Raw genomic sequence first — 11,853 nt, 5'->3', positions numbered from 1 at the left:
CAGGCCGAACCGAAAGGCTGTCGTCAGTGAAAGCCCCATAAGCTTCCGAACAAGGTTTACAAACTCCACGCTTGTGGGCTCTTATTTCTCCACGAACCAGGTTGTCCGTTGTCACCCCAGACCGAAACTCGTGGAGCCCCAGATCGTTCGTCCCCTTAGTCTTTCTCCACTCCGGGTGATGAAAAGATCCTGGAGTCGTAAGCTCACCCCGAACATGGACGCGACTTCGTCGCCGAGGAGCTTGGATGAGAGTCTCTCTTCGGGCCAATGCTTCCCAGAAATGGCCTTGGTCTCAGAGATCATCTTTTGCAATAAGGTCAAATATCACCGTTGCAGCCTTGCAGCCGCGAGTCAAGTTTGAAACACCTCTCACCCATCTCGTTCTTGGGTCATCGCCTCAGGCAGTCATGTCGGTCAGATCGGTACTACTCACTGGTCTCGTTAAGGCACTTCTTGTGTACACAGCAGCCGCCGTCACCTTCGCTGTCCCGGCGACACCTCCAGTCAACGCAAGCAAGCAACTTCTGCCGGCCCCTATTGGTGTCTCGTGAGTCTGGATAGTACCTGCCATGTCCAAGTCTAACTTGAAGTCAGCATCGAGTTTTTCGCATGGCCGGGATACGCAGACCTTGCCTCCACTGAGCAGTGTCTCCAAAACTTTCAAGCTCTCACAGGCACATGGCCGCCGCTCAGAATCGGTGGCACGACTCAGTCAGTCGTACATAATCGCTGAGCTTCCTTTGGGCCTGACGTTGAACAGAGATCGCGCAACGTACAATGCTTCTTCACCGAGTGAGGTCATGTACACAATCGCAAGTCCTTCCGACGCTCCTGCATCATTGACTTACGGCCCCTCTTTCCTGTCCCTGGCTGGAACATACAACGGCAGTGTGATTCTAGGTAATATTTTCATCATCAGACAATCGATTTGTTCAGCTTAAAAGTCAAAGGGCTCAACCGGCAGCTTAACAATCTCAGCAACACAATCTCAGCCGCCAAAAAGGCTGTGGCAGAGATCGCAAATTTGGACGCCATAGAGCTTGGCAATGAACCTAACTGTGAGCTCGATCCCTTCCAAGTCCTCGTATGAAGCTGACCGAGAGGCAAGTCTACTCCAGCTCGTCGCCTATCAACACCAATGGTGGCTCTTGGACCGCTTCGGACGACTTTGCCTCACAGGCTTCCTGGCAAGCTGCAGTTGGCGGCAATCTATCCCGAACGAACCTCGTCTCTGCTGGAGTGTACTTCAGCACGAGCGGGTTTAGTATTCAGGGGCTCACTGCTGTCGAGGGCAATTCGAAACAGTTCGTTAAGGACTACTGCTCCCATAACTACCCACAAAGCCGATCGACGGCAAACCTCCCGCAACTGATGAACCATAGCGCCATTTCACAGCAAATTGCTCCGTTCAAGGCTGAGATTGCTGCTGCGAACTCGAAAGGGAAAGCGTATATCATGGGTGAGACGAATTCCGGTGAGTAATAACAACGTCAAGACCAATCATTATCACACTGACCGTCCTGGAGCTACACAAGGTGGAGGCGGAATCAGCCCAATGTTTGGATCTGGCCTGTGGGTCATGGACTATTCTTTACAGCTGCTACATCTGGGTACAGAATCGCTCTATTTTCATCAAGGCACCATCGGCAACTGTAAGCCATGTACTCTTCAAACCCCTGCGATCGACTGTGCTAATCTTATCAGGTCCATATTGTTGGTGGGGCCGCTATTCAATGGGAGCACCCTACTACGGAGCCTACTTTGCCACTCTTGCTCTCGCTGGCGCAGACCAGATTGCTCCACTTGATGACTTTAACAGCACGTACGGGGGCTGGGCGATCTACTCCAACGGCCAAATCACCAAGGTGCTTTTGTATAATTCCGACTACTACGCCACAGGAACACGCTCTGCGCAGATCTTCAACTTGACGGGACTTGTCGGCTGTTCCAGCGTACACGCGGTCAGATTGACAGCGCCATTCTCCACCTCGAGGCAAGACCAGGGACAGAATCCAACATTTGGCGGCCAGACTTTTCAAAACGGAACCTGTGCCATTCAGGGCACGCCGCTACAAGAGACTACGACTGTGTCTGATGGGAAGGCTTCATTCACGGTTAATGCCAGCGAGGCTTTACTAGTATATCTGTGAGGTACAAACCTGCCGCAGTTGAACTCAACAATCGGACCAATGACATGTATCATTTTCTACTTTTCAATCTCGGCTCAGTTTGATTTCTAACGCATGGATGTCTTTAAAAACTGTCTACAAAACCGCTGGTCCTTGTCCTGTCTGCTCCGCGCCTCGCCTCCCTGTCATTCGATCCCATCGAGCACACCCAAGGCTTTGCGATACCTCAATCAGACCGAACTAATCGCTGTCTCGATGTAGGAATCAATCTGCCCTGACAGCGAATCCAGTTCGTTTGATGCGTTAGGGTTGTCATCTTTTGTTTCTGCCTCATAGGCGTACAGCAAGTCTAGACTCTTGAACTTGAGAACGTGGAGATCGCTAGAGAGGGCGTTGCCAAAACCACCCTTCTTGATAAGGTCGGCCTAATAAAGGAGTTGCCTGTGTCAGCGACCTATCTTTGCATCGATCTAGGCGGCCTCACTTTGTTCGAGATGAGCTCGGAGAAGAGCTGATAGTCATACGCTAGCACCGTGACGTAGTTCACGATGTCTTCTTCTTCAATTTTCGTAAACGGTTGTATCTTTACCGCATCGTAGGCTGCGAAGAGGTCGTGGAAGCCTGACAGGTCCAACTTTTGCGTCTCGTTGTTGTACTCGCTGATGTGGAAGTCGATAGTGTTCAGCTTGTCGGCTATCGCATCCAGGTCCTCTGTCACCGTAGCGGTCACGCTCAAGGCGAGGGAGAGGACTCCAAGGAGAAGGGTGTTGATGGCCATTCTGTTGAGTGATCTTATCAAGTATGAGGTTGACTGGTATGATTCGCTTGAGATATGCTGGCTTGCTGCGTAAAGACTACCAGGCGCGAAGAACTGCTTTATGTATACTTTTTTTTGCAACCAGTCCGTCGAAGAGTCTTCCCTCTACCCAAGGTGATTGCTAAGCTCGTATGCCATGATGCGAGTAAGACCAGGCCATTCGCGTGCTTGCAGACAGATGAAGTTAATGCTGTGATCCAGCGAACCCTCTATTGTTTCGATCCTGCCAATTCTCTTGTGCACCGGAGTACACTCTACATCTATCATCACTCTCCTAGAACCACTGTACGGAAATGGTATCTAAGCCCGTAAGGCTGTGAAGCTTCATAACCGGTCACCGACAGAACGATTACATGGCGTGACAAGCGCACTATGAGCGCGTTAGTTGACGCCCACAGACTTTTAAAATGTATCAGACTGTGCAAACTAATGAAGATTGTGCATCAGAAGTTCAGCTCCTTCATTAGCGCTCTCTGTATCTACTTGATGCCATATTGTAGATTGTCTCGGTGTCGTCGACCCTTTCACAAAATGATTTGTGTAATGGAGATCGCGGTCCTGGCCTTAGCATGGGAAGTTGGAAACAGTGCCGAGTAAGCAATACTAACAGATACATAATAGGATATTGAACTACTGCCCACGCCGTCAAAAGTGATGTTGTGTCACTTAGTGTAGACTGACGCAGGGAGTGATGTGCAATCACTGCTTATGTCGTATAGCATGGAAGTCGACATCTACCAGTGCGAGAAGAAAAATTATTTTGAGTTGGCCTCGACGTATGACGAGGTTATATTTAGATGTTGCATCATGAAGTACAAATCAATCTAGGGCTTAGCATGGAATCATCACTAACGTGCATTAGCATTGATCCCAATGTCTCCTACGGCTCAGGTAGACTGCGTAGAGTGGTCACTTTCAGAGCCTCGTAGCATCGACAGAAATTCTGCATGAGAATTGAAGTCCGTTCTCAGTGTCACCTTCTCGGCCTCAGATTCCTCTTGCGGCCTGTGTAGCGTGAAGCGTTTCATTGCGAGCTGTACTATCCCCCACGATGATCGAACTCTCATATGTTCTCTCTAGATGAGGTGCAATAACCGATGGGTTTGATGGTGAGGATAAGGTTTTTTTCAACACTAGCGAAGACTCCAACTTGGGAAATCATGTTTTGCCAGTGCTAAGCCGCCAGCGTTGTTGTCTTCCGAACAGGGTAACTATGTCCATTCTCTGGAGAATCGAGTATATATTTCACATCCACGATGGTTTCAAGGATACATACCGTTTTGTTTTTGCATCGTTCACGCCGTCGAATCACAAACGACTACAAACGCTGCAGTATTGCTGATCAGACTCAGCAGATAAGGGGTCAATAACATCCATGACAACGAAGGTGAAATCCTATTGTCACTTGAGGCTGTGCAGAGCGGCTATCGCGAGATCGGTCAGTGTAGCGATAGCGGACGAACGAGCGAGTGTGTGTTCAATTTATTCTCAATCAATTTCCAATGTTGAAGTGACTGGACGACAGAGGCTTCTTTCCTAGAGCTGGTGGAAAGCCTATATATCCAAGGCTGTAGTTGTCGGGTAAAAGGCGTTTCTGAAATGTTGTAAAATTCGTAAACGCAGCTTGCTAACTTATGTTGAGATCGTAGAAGTAGCTGCTAGCATCGAATAGATCTCAAATAGACGCGCTGGTTGTGAGTGGTGCATGCCGACGGGAAGGCCGACACAAGACAGGCATTGCAGGGCTTAGCAGGACATGTGACCTAAATTCCACAGAGTACACGTATCAGACAGAGTACTGGCGGTGACATATTGCGGAAAATTTCCATCGATCTGTAGTTTCCGCACTTTGGATCAATGTGATGCCGCGAGGGCCAAGAGACTTTACCAAGGCCTGCACAAACACAAAGCCTTGCCGAAAAGGGGACTGGAGAGGTATTTTGGCAGGCTAACGGGTGTTTCCCGCCACCAGCGCACTCAGATTGCAAAAGAATACTAATCACCCACCGGGTATCTGGGTACGTAAGGCTGTGTATGGTTTCGGGGTTTCTGGTGGAGCCTGACGGTGCGAATCAAACAGCCCGTAAGCTTGGGTCAGACTTAAGCTTCTGAGTCGGTAGCTTGCTGCTTAAACATGAGGAAGACCCGAGGAATATAAAGTCAAATGGCACTTGATGTGCCCGTCAAATGTTGACACGAAACTATGCGTGGTCAGAAGGAATGAACTGGTCTCGGACCGTACCAACAGGCTTAGTATATATAGAAACGACAGAAGGATTTAGGAAAACTTATGTTAGGGCTACGATTTCTACATTTCAATGAAGAGTCTCGAACAAATCCTGACAATGAAGCTCCAGCATGACCACCGAATTTTGTCATTAGTAAGAGTAGCTCTACGACGATCCTCCTTCTGAACGATTCCGCATGTTCTACCTCATTAGGCTATAGCTGCGCAGAGACGGGCCTGAAAAGGACCCTGTGTGTGTAAGACGCAACTGCAATTCCCGTAGACTTGGATCATTTCGCGAGTTTGTTTCATCGATAAGATCTTTGACATCGTCTGCAGATCAGCTTCTCTCTTCCCCTTGACACGACGCTTCGAAATAGCATCTGCGATCATGAGTGCGACTAGACAGGATGAACAGGCCGTTCTGAACAAAGATTATTCGAAGAGTGACTACTATATCCTGGCTTCGGATTTCCAGGGCACGGTTCGGTAGGCTTTGCAAACTGCTCCCTAAAGAAGCAGGAAAGACTGATAGGTCGACGCAACAGTCTAGCTCTCCAGCAATACATCTGGCGAGAAGCGCTCGGATTCAACATCCACCCTTCCATCCCTCCTCTCGAACCCACAGCCTCCATCGCAGACATAGCATGTGGCACTACCCTCTGGCTCGTAGAAGTCGGACGCCAACTCGGACCACCCTCAGACCTCCACGCCTTCGATGTCAATCTCCAACAAGCGCCGCCAAAAGAATGGCTTCCTGAAAACTTGACGCTGCACAAGTGGAACTTCTTCGAGGACGTACCAAAGGAATTCAAAGGAAAATTCGATCTCGTCCACGTGCGACTCATCACGGTGGCGATCAAAGACAATAACCCTGTGCCGGTGATCAAGAACCTTTTCAAACTACTGAGTCAGCCAAAATTCTCCTGTCTCTTTGACGAATGCTGACCCTTTCCTAGGGCCTGGTGGCCATCTCCAGTGGGACGAAGTGGATGTCTATAAGAGCTTCGTGGTCAAGGCATACGCCGAACTCGAAGTCCCCGCCATGGACGCCTGGTGTGCGTGGATGGCTGGTACGAAAGAAGGACAAGGCAATCCTGAGAACGAGTGGCGGAGACATCTTACGGGAATGCTTACTGAGAATGGCTTTCAGACGGCACAGCGACATGACGAGGGAGACCGGTTCTTGGAGCACAAGCATTTGATGCGGTATAATAGTGATCCGTAAGTCTGGGTATGCCGAGGTTTAAGAGATTTGTTGCTGACATGGAGATTGCAGGCTTCTAATGCTATCGGAGCAATATGCTAGACGGGTGTATTCGACGGGAAATGAACAAGGAACTAAGTTGTTGAAGACTGTTGAGGCGGCTGCGAAGGATGCGGAGAATGGCTCAGCTATGATCATGCCGCCTATTATTTGGGTTGCACAGAAGCCGTTATAGGAGGTGTAGATGACAGAATGACGTTGTGAAATTTACAGAAGGCGTAAGATATGCTGAAGCTTTGTTTGTCAGAGTTTGAATGAATGGGGGGAACTCGAAAGCATATGAAAGGGAGATGGGGTCATAATAGTACAGTGCCATGTGCTTAGCCGACGCCCAAACTCCTGAACGCCCTCAGTAAAGCCAGTCAACTAGAACCAAAATTCCGTCCTGTCCCATGTTGTCAATCTGATGAATGCGCATTCCGCGCCCTATTCCATTTCCTCTTCACGGGCGCGCCCGATGAGGCTTCCTGCTGTTTATGATGTCCTCATAATCCGAAGGTGCTCCGAGACCAGATCAGTGAATCCCCAAGAACTCGCTCAGATCAAGACCAAAGTACCACTTCGCCTCATCGCGCAGTTCCTGCTGGATCTTCGACTCCATGTTCTCGTAGTCAATCAATCCCGCAGCTAAGAAGATTCCTCGATGCTGCATTTTGGCGACAGCTTTCGCCAGTCGAGGCTCGACCTGCGACTGGATCCACTTCTCGGCCTCGAACTCTTTGGCTATGAGGGTGTTGTCGCGTCGGCGCTCCTCGGCAAGAGATGTGTTGTTAGGGCGGCCACTGAGGAGCTCCTTATTGCGACGATGGGCGATTTCGCGTGGAGTGGCGAGGATGGGGTCCTGCTTGATCTTTTGCTCGACAGTCTCTTGCATGCTGTTGCGTTGTTGCTCGATCGTGTCGGCCTTCTTGTGCTTCGTGGCCTTGAGAGTTGCTTGATTGCTGGATGTCTTTGGCTGCCGAGGAGCTTTGGGTTCGGCTTGCTTCCGTGCGAAGTTGTAGGCGGCCTGGCGAGCCTGTTTGATGGTGATCTTGCCTCCGTGTTGGGCGACGAGCTTCTCGGCAGCACGATCGGGCTTCTCACTCGCAGGTTTGGATTTTCGCTTCCAGGCCGTTCTAGCTACAGCTAGCTCATGCTCCTCCTTGATGGCGGCAACGCGGCGGTTGCGAAGCCTGGCCTTGAAGTCGAAGTTGCGCTGATGCAAGGAAATGGGTCCCTCAAGTATGACCAGATGCTTGACAATTGCTGCAGCATCCCGGGCACCGGAGTTATCGCTCAGCAAGTCGTCTCGAGCTTGTTGAAGCTTCAGGAACAGACGGTGATGTGTGTCGGCGAAAGCGCCTGATGGTCCCTTGTCGGGATGCAGGAGCAAAGCCAAAGAACGGTAGGCAGCTTTGACTTCGTGGGCAGTTGGAGCATCATCTTGTGATAAGTCCAAAATGGTGTAGGGATCGGAGGCGTGGTCGATCTGCAGGTACGCCATGTAGGCGTCTGTCATAGAGTCTGCCATAGCGGTGTTAAGTATCGGTGGTGGTTTGTGTGAGGATGTTCCTGAGCTTGCTTGAATGTTGCGTGCAATCGTACTGGTGAGTTTTAAGGCTTCTGTTGATGTGATGAGAGTGGTTGATCTAATCGAACTGTAGGGAGAAAAGAATGCGAGTAGGCAAGCCCGGTGATATATACACTTTCAAGCTGCGGCTTGTCCTTTACAATGCTGTTATTGCACGTATCTCCCAGGCTAAAGTCTTTCCGCCGCGTCATTTCGAGGGCCACCTCAGTCCATCGTCAAGAACAAGGGTACAACAAGATGCCTCGTACTACTGAGTAATTACAGCCAAATTGAGCCATGCCGTTCAGCAAGACTGCTCCACGATCGCGTGCCTTCACCTGTATTGCATATACTGTAGTTAGCAGAAGACGACATAGGTCATGTTCGAGGTTCGATCCATGTTCGTTACTCGATTCGGCCAGGTCACTGGAGATGATACTTGGATATGGTTCTGCGATTGCAGTGATTTTGTAGCCGGTCATGTGGAATGCACTGGTCAAGATTGGTGACCGTCATCGTGGTAAGCAAGTGGAGTCCAAATAGAGTTCGGCCGGCGCCAAAATTTCAAACCTTAGAAATTGCAGATGCCTTATCCAGATTCCCGCCAACTTTCACATGGAGCTGGAATCGTCGAGTGCCCGAAGCTCTACCATCGAACAAGCCAGGAACGAACAAGGCTCAGATTGGCAAAGATTCACACGTGATAGGAGTGAGAGAACACAGGCGGCACGGAAAATCTCAATCTGCAATAGCCTATCTGCTTACCAACCGCAGTCTACGTGCTAGCTTTGGCCGCCATGTTACGCCGCGAGATATAAGTATCACCGCAAGATACATGCAAACTCATACACTTTCTTTTGTCCATCGAGCAGGCACCTTTCCTGACAACTGTCTCCACAATGACCCAACCCCAAGTTCCTCAAGCCTCCGTCCCCGTCCTCGCTGGCCCCTTCTTGGGGAAGCCAGTCGAAATCTGCATCGTAACCGCCAATCTCCGCTCCACACTACGCGGCCTAGTGCAACTCGGCCTCCCCCCCTTCAAAATCTTCCACTTCACCCCCACCACCGTCTCCCACCAAACCTTCCGGGGCAAACCCTCCCCCTTCTCCCTCGACGTCGCGTTCGCAGAACAAGGGGGCATGGTCTGGGAGGTGATGCAGCCGGTCGCGGGGGAGACGTTGATGGGGGAGTTTTTGACGCAGACGGGCGGGAGGGGTGGGATTCAGCATGTGGCATTTGATTGTGCGGGAGGGAAGGGGTTGGTGGGGGAGGGGGCGAGGGAGGAGGCGAGGAGGCGGAGGGGGGAGTTTGAGGGGAGGGGTGAGTTTTTTGTTTTTTGTTTGGTTTTTGGGTGGGGTGGGGAGGGGTTTGTGCTGATGTGAGAATTGTAGGGTTTCCGCTCGTTCAGAGTGGGATATGGCATGGGAAGAAGGGGACGTGTGAGTTTATGTTTTTCGATACGATGGGGGCGATTGGGACGTGTTTTGAGACGTATGTTTTTAGTGAGGATTGGGAGGAGCCGGAGGATGTGGAGATTTATCCGCCTCCTTCTGAGCAGGAGTGAGGATCGTACTCTTGGGACCGTTCTTATTGATTTTGTATGCCAGAGGGTGTACGGCCTAGAACATCTTCATGCTTCCAGTTGCCCCGTCTGTGACATTCCCTCTCACGGTGCCATTGCCGTCCGCCTGAGGAGCCCAAGTATCCTTCAGACCCCAGACCGCCACGCTGCTCCCTGCTGTTTCAGGTATGCCACCGACGTAAATCGCCAGAGTATCCAGTGTCCTTTCCGGGAAGAACGTCACTGTACCGGCCTGCTGCGCTCCGTTCAGGAACAGCTCGAGAATCGAGTTGTCGCACAGAAGACTGAGCGACCATGACGTGCTGTTGGGAGCCAGAACGCCTTCTTCGGAGAATTTATCTGTGAAGTAAGGGTTGTCAAAACCACGAATGTGGCCTCGATCGATCCAGATTCCTGGAGACCCTGCGGCGTTGGTGCCTCCTGAGATATACTCTCCAGAGACTGAGGAAGAGATCGTGAAGTTTGCAGTGCCTTGAAGAGTCGATGTCAGATTCGTGATGTTGGCTTCGAGATAGAAAGCGCCTGATGGAACGTCGCCGAAGTAAGTCAAGATCGTTCCGTTGCCGAGTGAGGAGTTGAATGCAAGCTCTTGAGCGATGACGGCCGAAACATTGTGAATGCCCGAGATCAGATCGTACCCTCGCGCAGAAACATTGGCGATGTAGTGCTCGCGCGGCACCGTCATTGCACTCCGGAATTGGCCACGCTCAAGGAGGCCTGTAGGGACTATTTGAGTATACTGCCAGTTCGAGGCCCAGCCTAGGGCGATCTGAGGCTCATTCGCTGGCACATTGTGAAAGAATTGAGCAGCGTAGTTGTCTTTTCCAAAATCGGTGAAGCGAGTAGCATCATCAAAAGGCTCAAAGTGCGTGCCGTTGAAGTCTCCAACGAAGTACTGGGAGATGCTGCCGCCTCGAGGTCCGCCGGGGTTGAGAGAGATGACGAGGAACCAAACTGGGTCGCCTCCCTCCATAGGCATCTGCAACAGATTTGGGCATTCGTATTGAGTTCCGAGATAGCCGTGCTTGGTAAAGTTGGATGCATGCGTCCACTCCTTTAGGTCAGGCGAGGTGTAAACGCCGATCACATACTCGGCAGCGTATGCGATGACCATGACCCAGTTCTGACTAGGCTCGTGCCATATCACATATGGATCACGGAACTGAGTCGAGTTGATGTTGAGGACTGGATTGTTTTCGTATGCTTCGAAAGTATAGCCATCGTCACGGCTGTAGGCGATCGCTTGGTATTGAAGGCCAGCTACGCCTCCTGGATATTCGGCGAGTGTGTAGATGGCGACGACACCGTTGTCTTGATCTGGGAAGAAACCTGATGTGTTGTTGGAATCGATCACGGCAGAGCCGCTGAAGACATACTAATAAACGTCAGTCAAAGGGCATTGACGATGGTACTGGTCGTCCCACAGTATAATTGTTCGGTGGCCAGACGGCAATCTTCTGGTTCTCCCAAGTGTATAGATCCTTCGATGTGGCATGGCCCCAATGCTAAAAGCCCAGTCAATCCTTGCATTCTCTCGAAAGGTTGGGCTCCTTCTCTGACCTGATTACCAGCCACAGGCGTGAGCGGATTGTACTGATAGTAGATATGCCAGGTGCCTGAGGGATCTCTATGCATGCCATTGGGGTCTGTTTCTTGCGTGAGCTTTGGGACCAATGCCCGTCTTGCCTGCCAACTCACCGTTCATGAAATACCTAGGCGGCGAGAAATGAACTCTAGGGCGAAGGTAGTCCGTATAGTTTCCCGGTACAGGCGTGTCGGTAGGTACGCCTGGAGCATAGTAACTCGATGTAGGATCCGCTGCTTGAGCCCATGTCTGCTGTACGAGCAGGGCGGCGATTGGTAGTACACTCTTGAGCAGCATCTTCCACGAGGCAGCGAGATCAGTAACAAGAGAAGCTCCAACTACCAAACACCGACAAAACCCAATCGTCCCTCACAAGCGACCTCACCTGAATATATACCCCTCCCACAAGATCATGACCCTCACACAAGCATCGCCAAATCCCAAGCCCAAGCGGCGTCTGCACATACCGGCCCGACTACATCACTCCTACGCGGCAACGAAATGCCTAGAGGAGATCGAAGACGACACCGGATTGGCGCGGGTAAAGGACGAACCTTCGGCAAGTGGTTCCTGGAATCCTGGAGTACGCGCAGTGCATGGCGGGGTCTCCACCGTCATCGCGTTTGGAGAGAAAGATGGAGACGGCCAGCTCGGCGGTATCGCGGTGAGACTTTTTGGGAGGTGAGGATGGCTTTCT

At 51.1% G+C, this 11,853-nt stretch overlaps 6 protein-coding genes across 6 annotated transcripts; 3 read left to right on the top strand and 3 right to left on the bottom strand.

Moving 5' to 3' along the window:
* Window positions 1-407: 407 nt before the first annotated feature.
* On the top strand, window positions 408-2,150 carry M409DRAFT_23240 (glycoside hydrolase family 79 protein; the record flags this gene model as incomplete). Its single annotated transcript, XM_033806697.1, has 7 exons — window positions 408-547; window positions 595-711; window positions 761-900; window positions 951-1,058; window positions 1,109-1,474; window positions 1,527-1,652; window positions 1,705-2,150. 7 exons carry the CDS (start codon window positions 408-410, stop codon window positions 2,148-2,150), a joined length of 1,443 nt encoding a protein of 480 aa, XP_033667495.1.
* A 209-nt stretch (window positions 2,151-2,359) lies between these two features.
* On the bottom strand, window positions 2,360-2,907 carry M409DRAFT_23239 (uncharacterized protein; the record flags this gene model as incomplete). The annotated part of the gene is made up of 2 exons (XM_033806696.1): window positions 2,360-2,554; window positions 2,614-2,907. The coding sequence occupies 2 exons, from the start codon at window positions 2,905-2,907 to the stop codon at window positions 2,360-2,362; spliced, it is 489 nt and encodes a 162-aa protein (XP_033667494.1).
* A 2,657-nt stretch (window positions 2,908-5,564) lies between these two features.
* On the top strand, window positions 5,565-6,615 carry M409DRAFT_23238 (uncharacterized protein; the record flags this gene model as incomplete). Its single annotated transcript, XM_033806695.1, has 4 exons — window positions 5,565-5,662; window positions 5,722-6,083; window positions 6,133-6,397; window positions 6,453-6,615. The coding sequence occupies 4 exons, from the start codon at window positions 5,565-5,567 to the stop codon at window positions 6,613-6,615; spliced, it is 888 nt and encodes a 295-aa protein (XP_033667493.1).
* A 339-nt stretch (window positions 6,616-6,954) lies between these two features.
* M409DRAFT_54933 (uncharacterized protein) lies at window positions 6,955-7,950 on the bottom strand (the record flags this gene model as incomplete). Its single annotated transcript, XM_033812868.1, has 1 exon — window positions 6,955-7,950. One exon carries the CDS (start codon window positions 7,948-7,950, stop codon window positions 6,955-6,957), a length of 996 nt encoding a protein of 331 aa, XP_033667492.1.
* A 938-nt stretch (window positions 7,951-8,888) lies between these two features.
* On the top strand, window positions 8,889-9,553 carry M409DRAFT_23236 (uncharacterized protein; the record flags this gene model as incomplete). Its single annotated transcript, XM_033806694.1, has 2 exons — window positions 8,889-9,309; window positions 9,381-9,553. The coding sequence occupies 2 exons, from the start codon at window positions 8,889-8,891 to the stop codon at window positions 9,551-9,553; spliced, it is 594 nt and encodes a 197-aa protein (XP_033667491.1).
* Window positions 9,554-9,608: 55 nt separating this feature from the next.
* On the bottom strand, window positions 9,609-11,453 carry M409DRAFT_36727 (glycoside hydrolase family 32 protein; the record flags this gene model as incomplete). Its single annotated transcript, XM_033810606.1, has 4 exons — window positions 9,609-10,946; window positions 10,996-11,076; window positions 11,132-11,223; window positions 11,270-11,453. The coding sequence occupies 4 exons, from the start codon at window positions 11,451-11,453 to the stop codon at window positions 9,609-9,611; spliced, it is 1,695 nt and encodes a 564-aa protein (XP_033667490.1).
* Between the last annotated feature and the right edge of the window lie 400 nt (window positions 11,454-11,853).

The sequence above is a fragment of the Zasmidium cellare genome, assembly GCF_010093935.1.
Source record: "Zasmidium cellare ATCC 36951 unplaced genomic scaffold M409scaffold_18, whole genome shotgun sequence".
In the NCBI taxonomy this organism is placed as follows: Eukaryota; Fungi; Ascomycota; class Dothideomycetes; order Mycosphaerellales; family Mycosphaerellaceae; genus Zasmidium; species Zasmidium cellare.
Note: the sequence above shows the minus strand (reverse complement) of the source record. Positions and strands in the feature narration are given on the sequence as shown.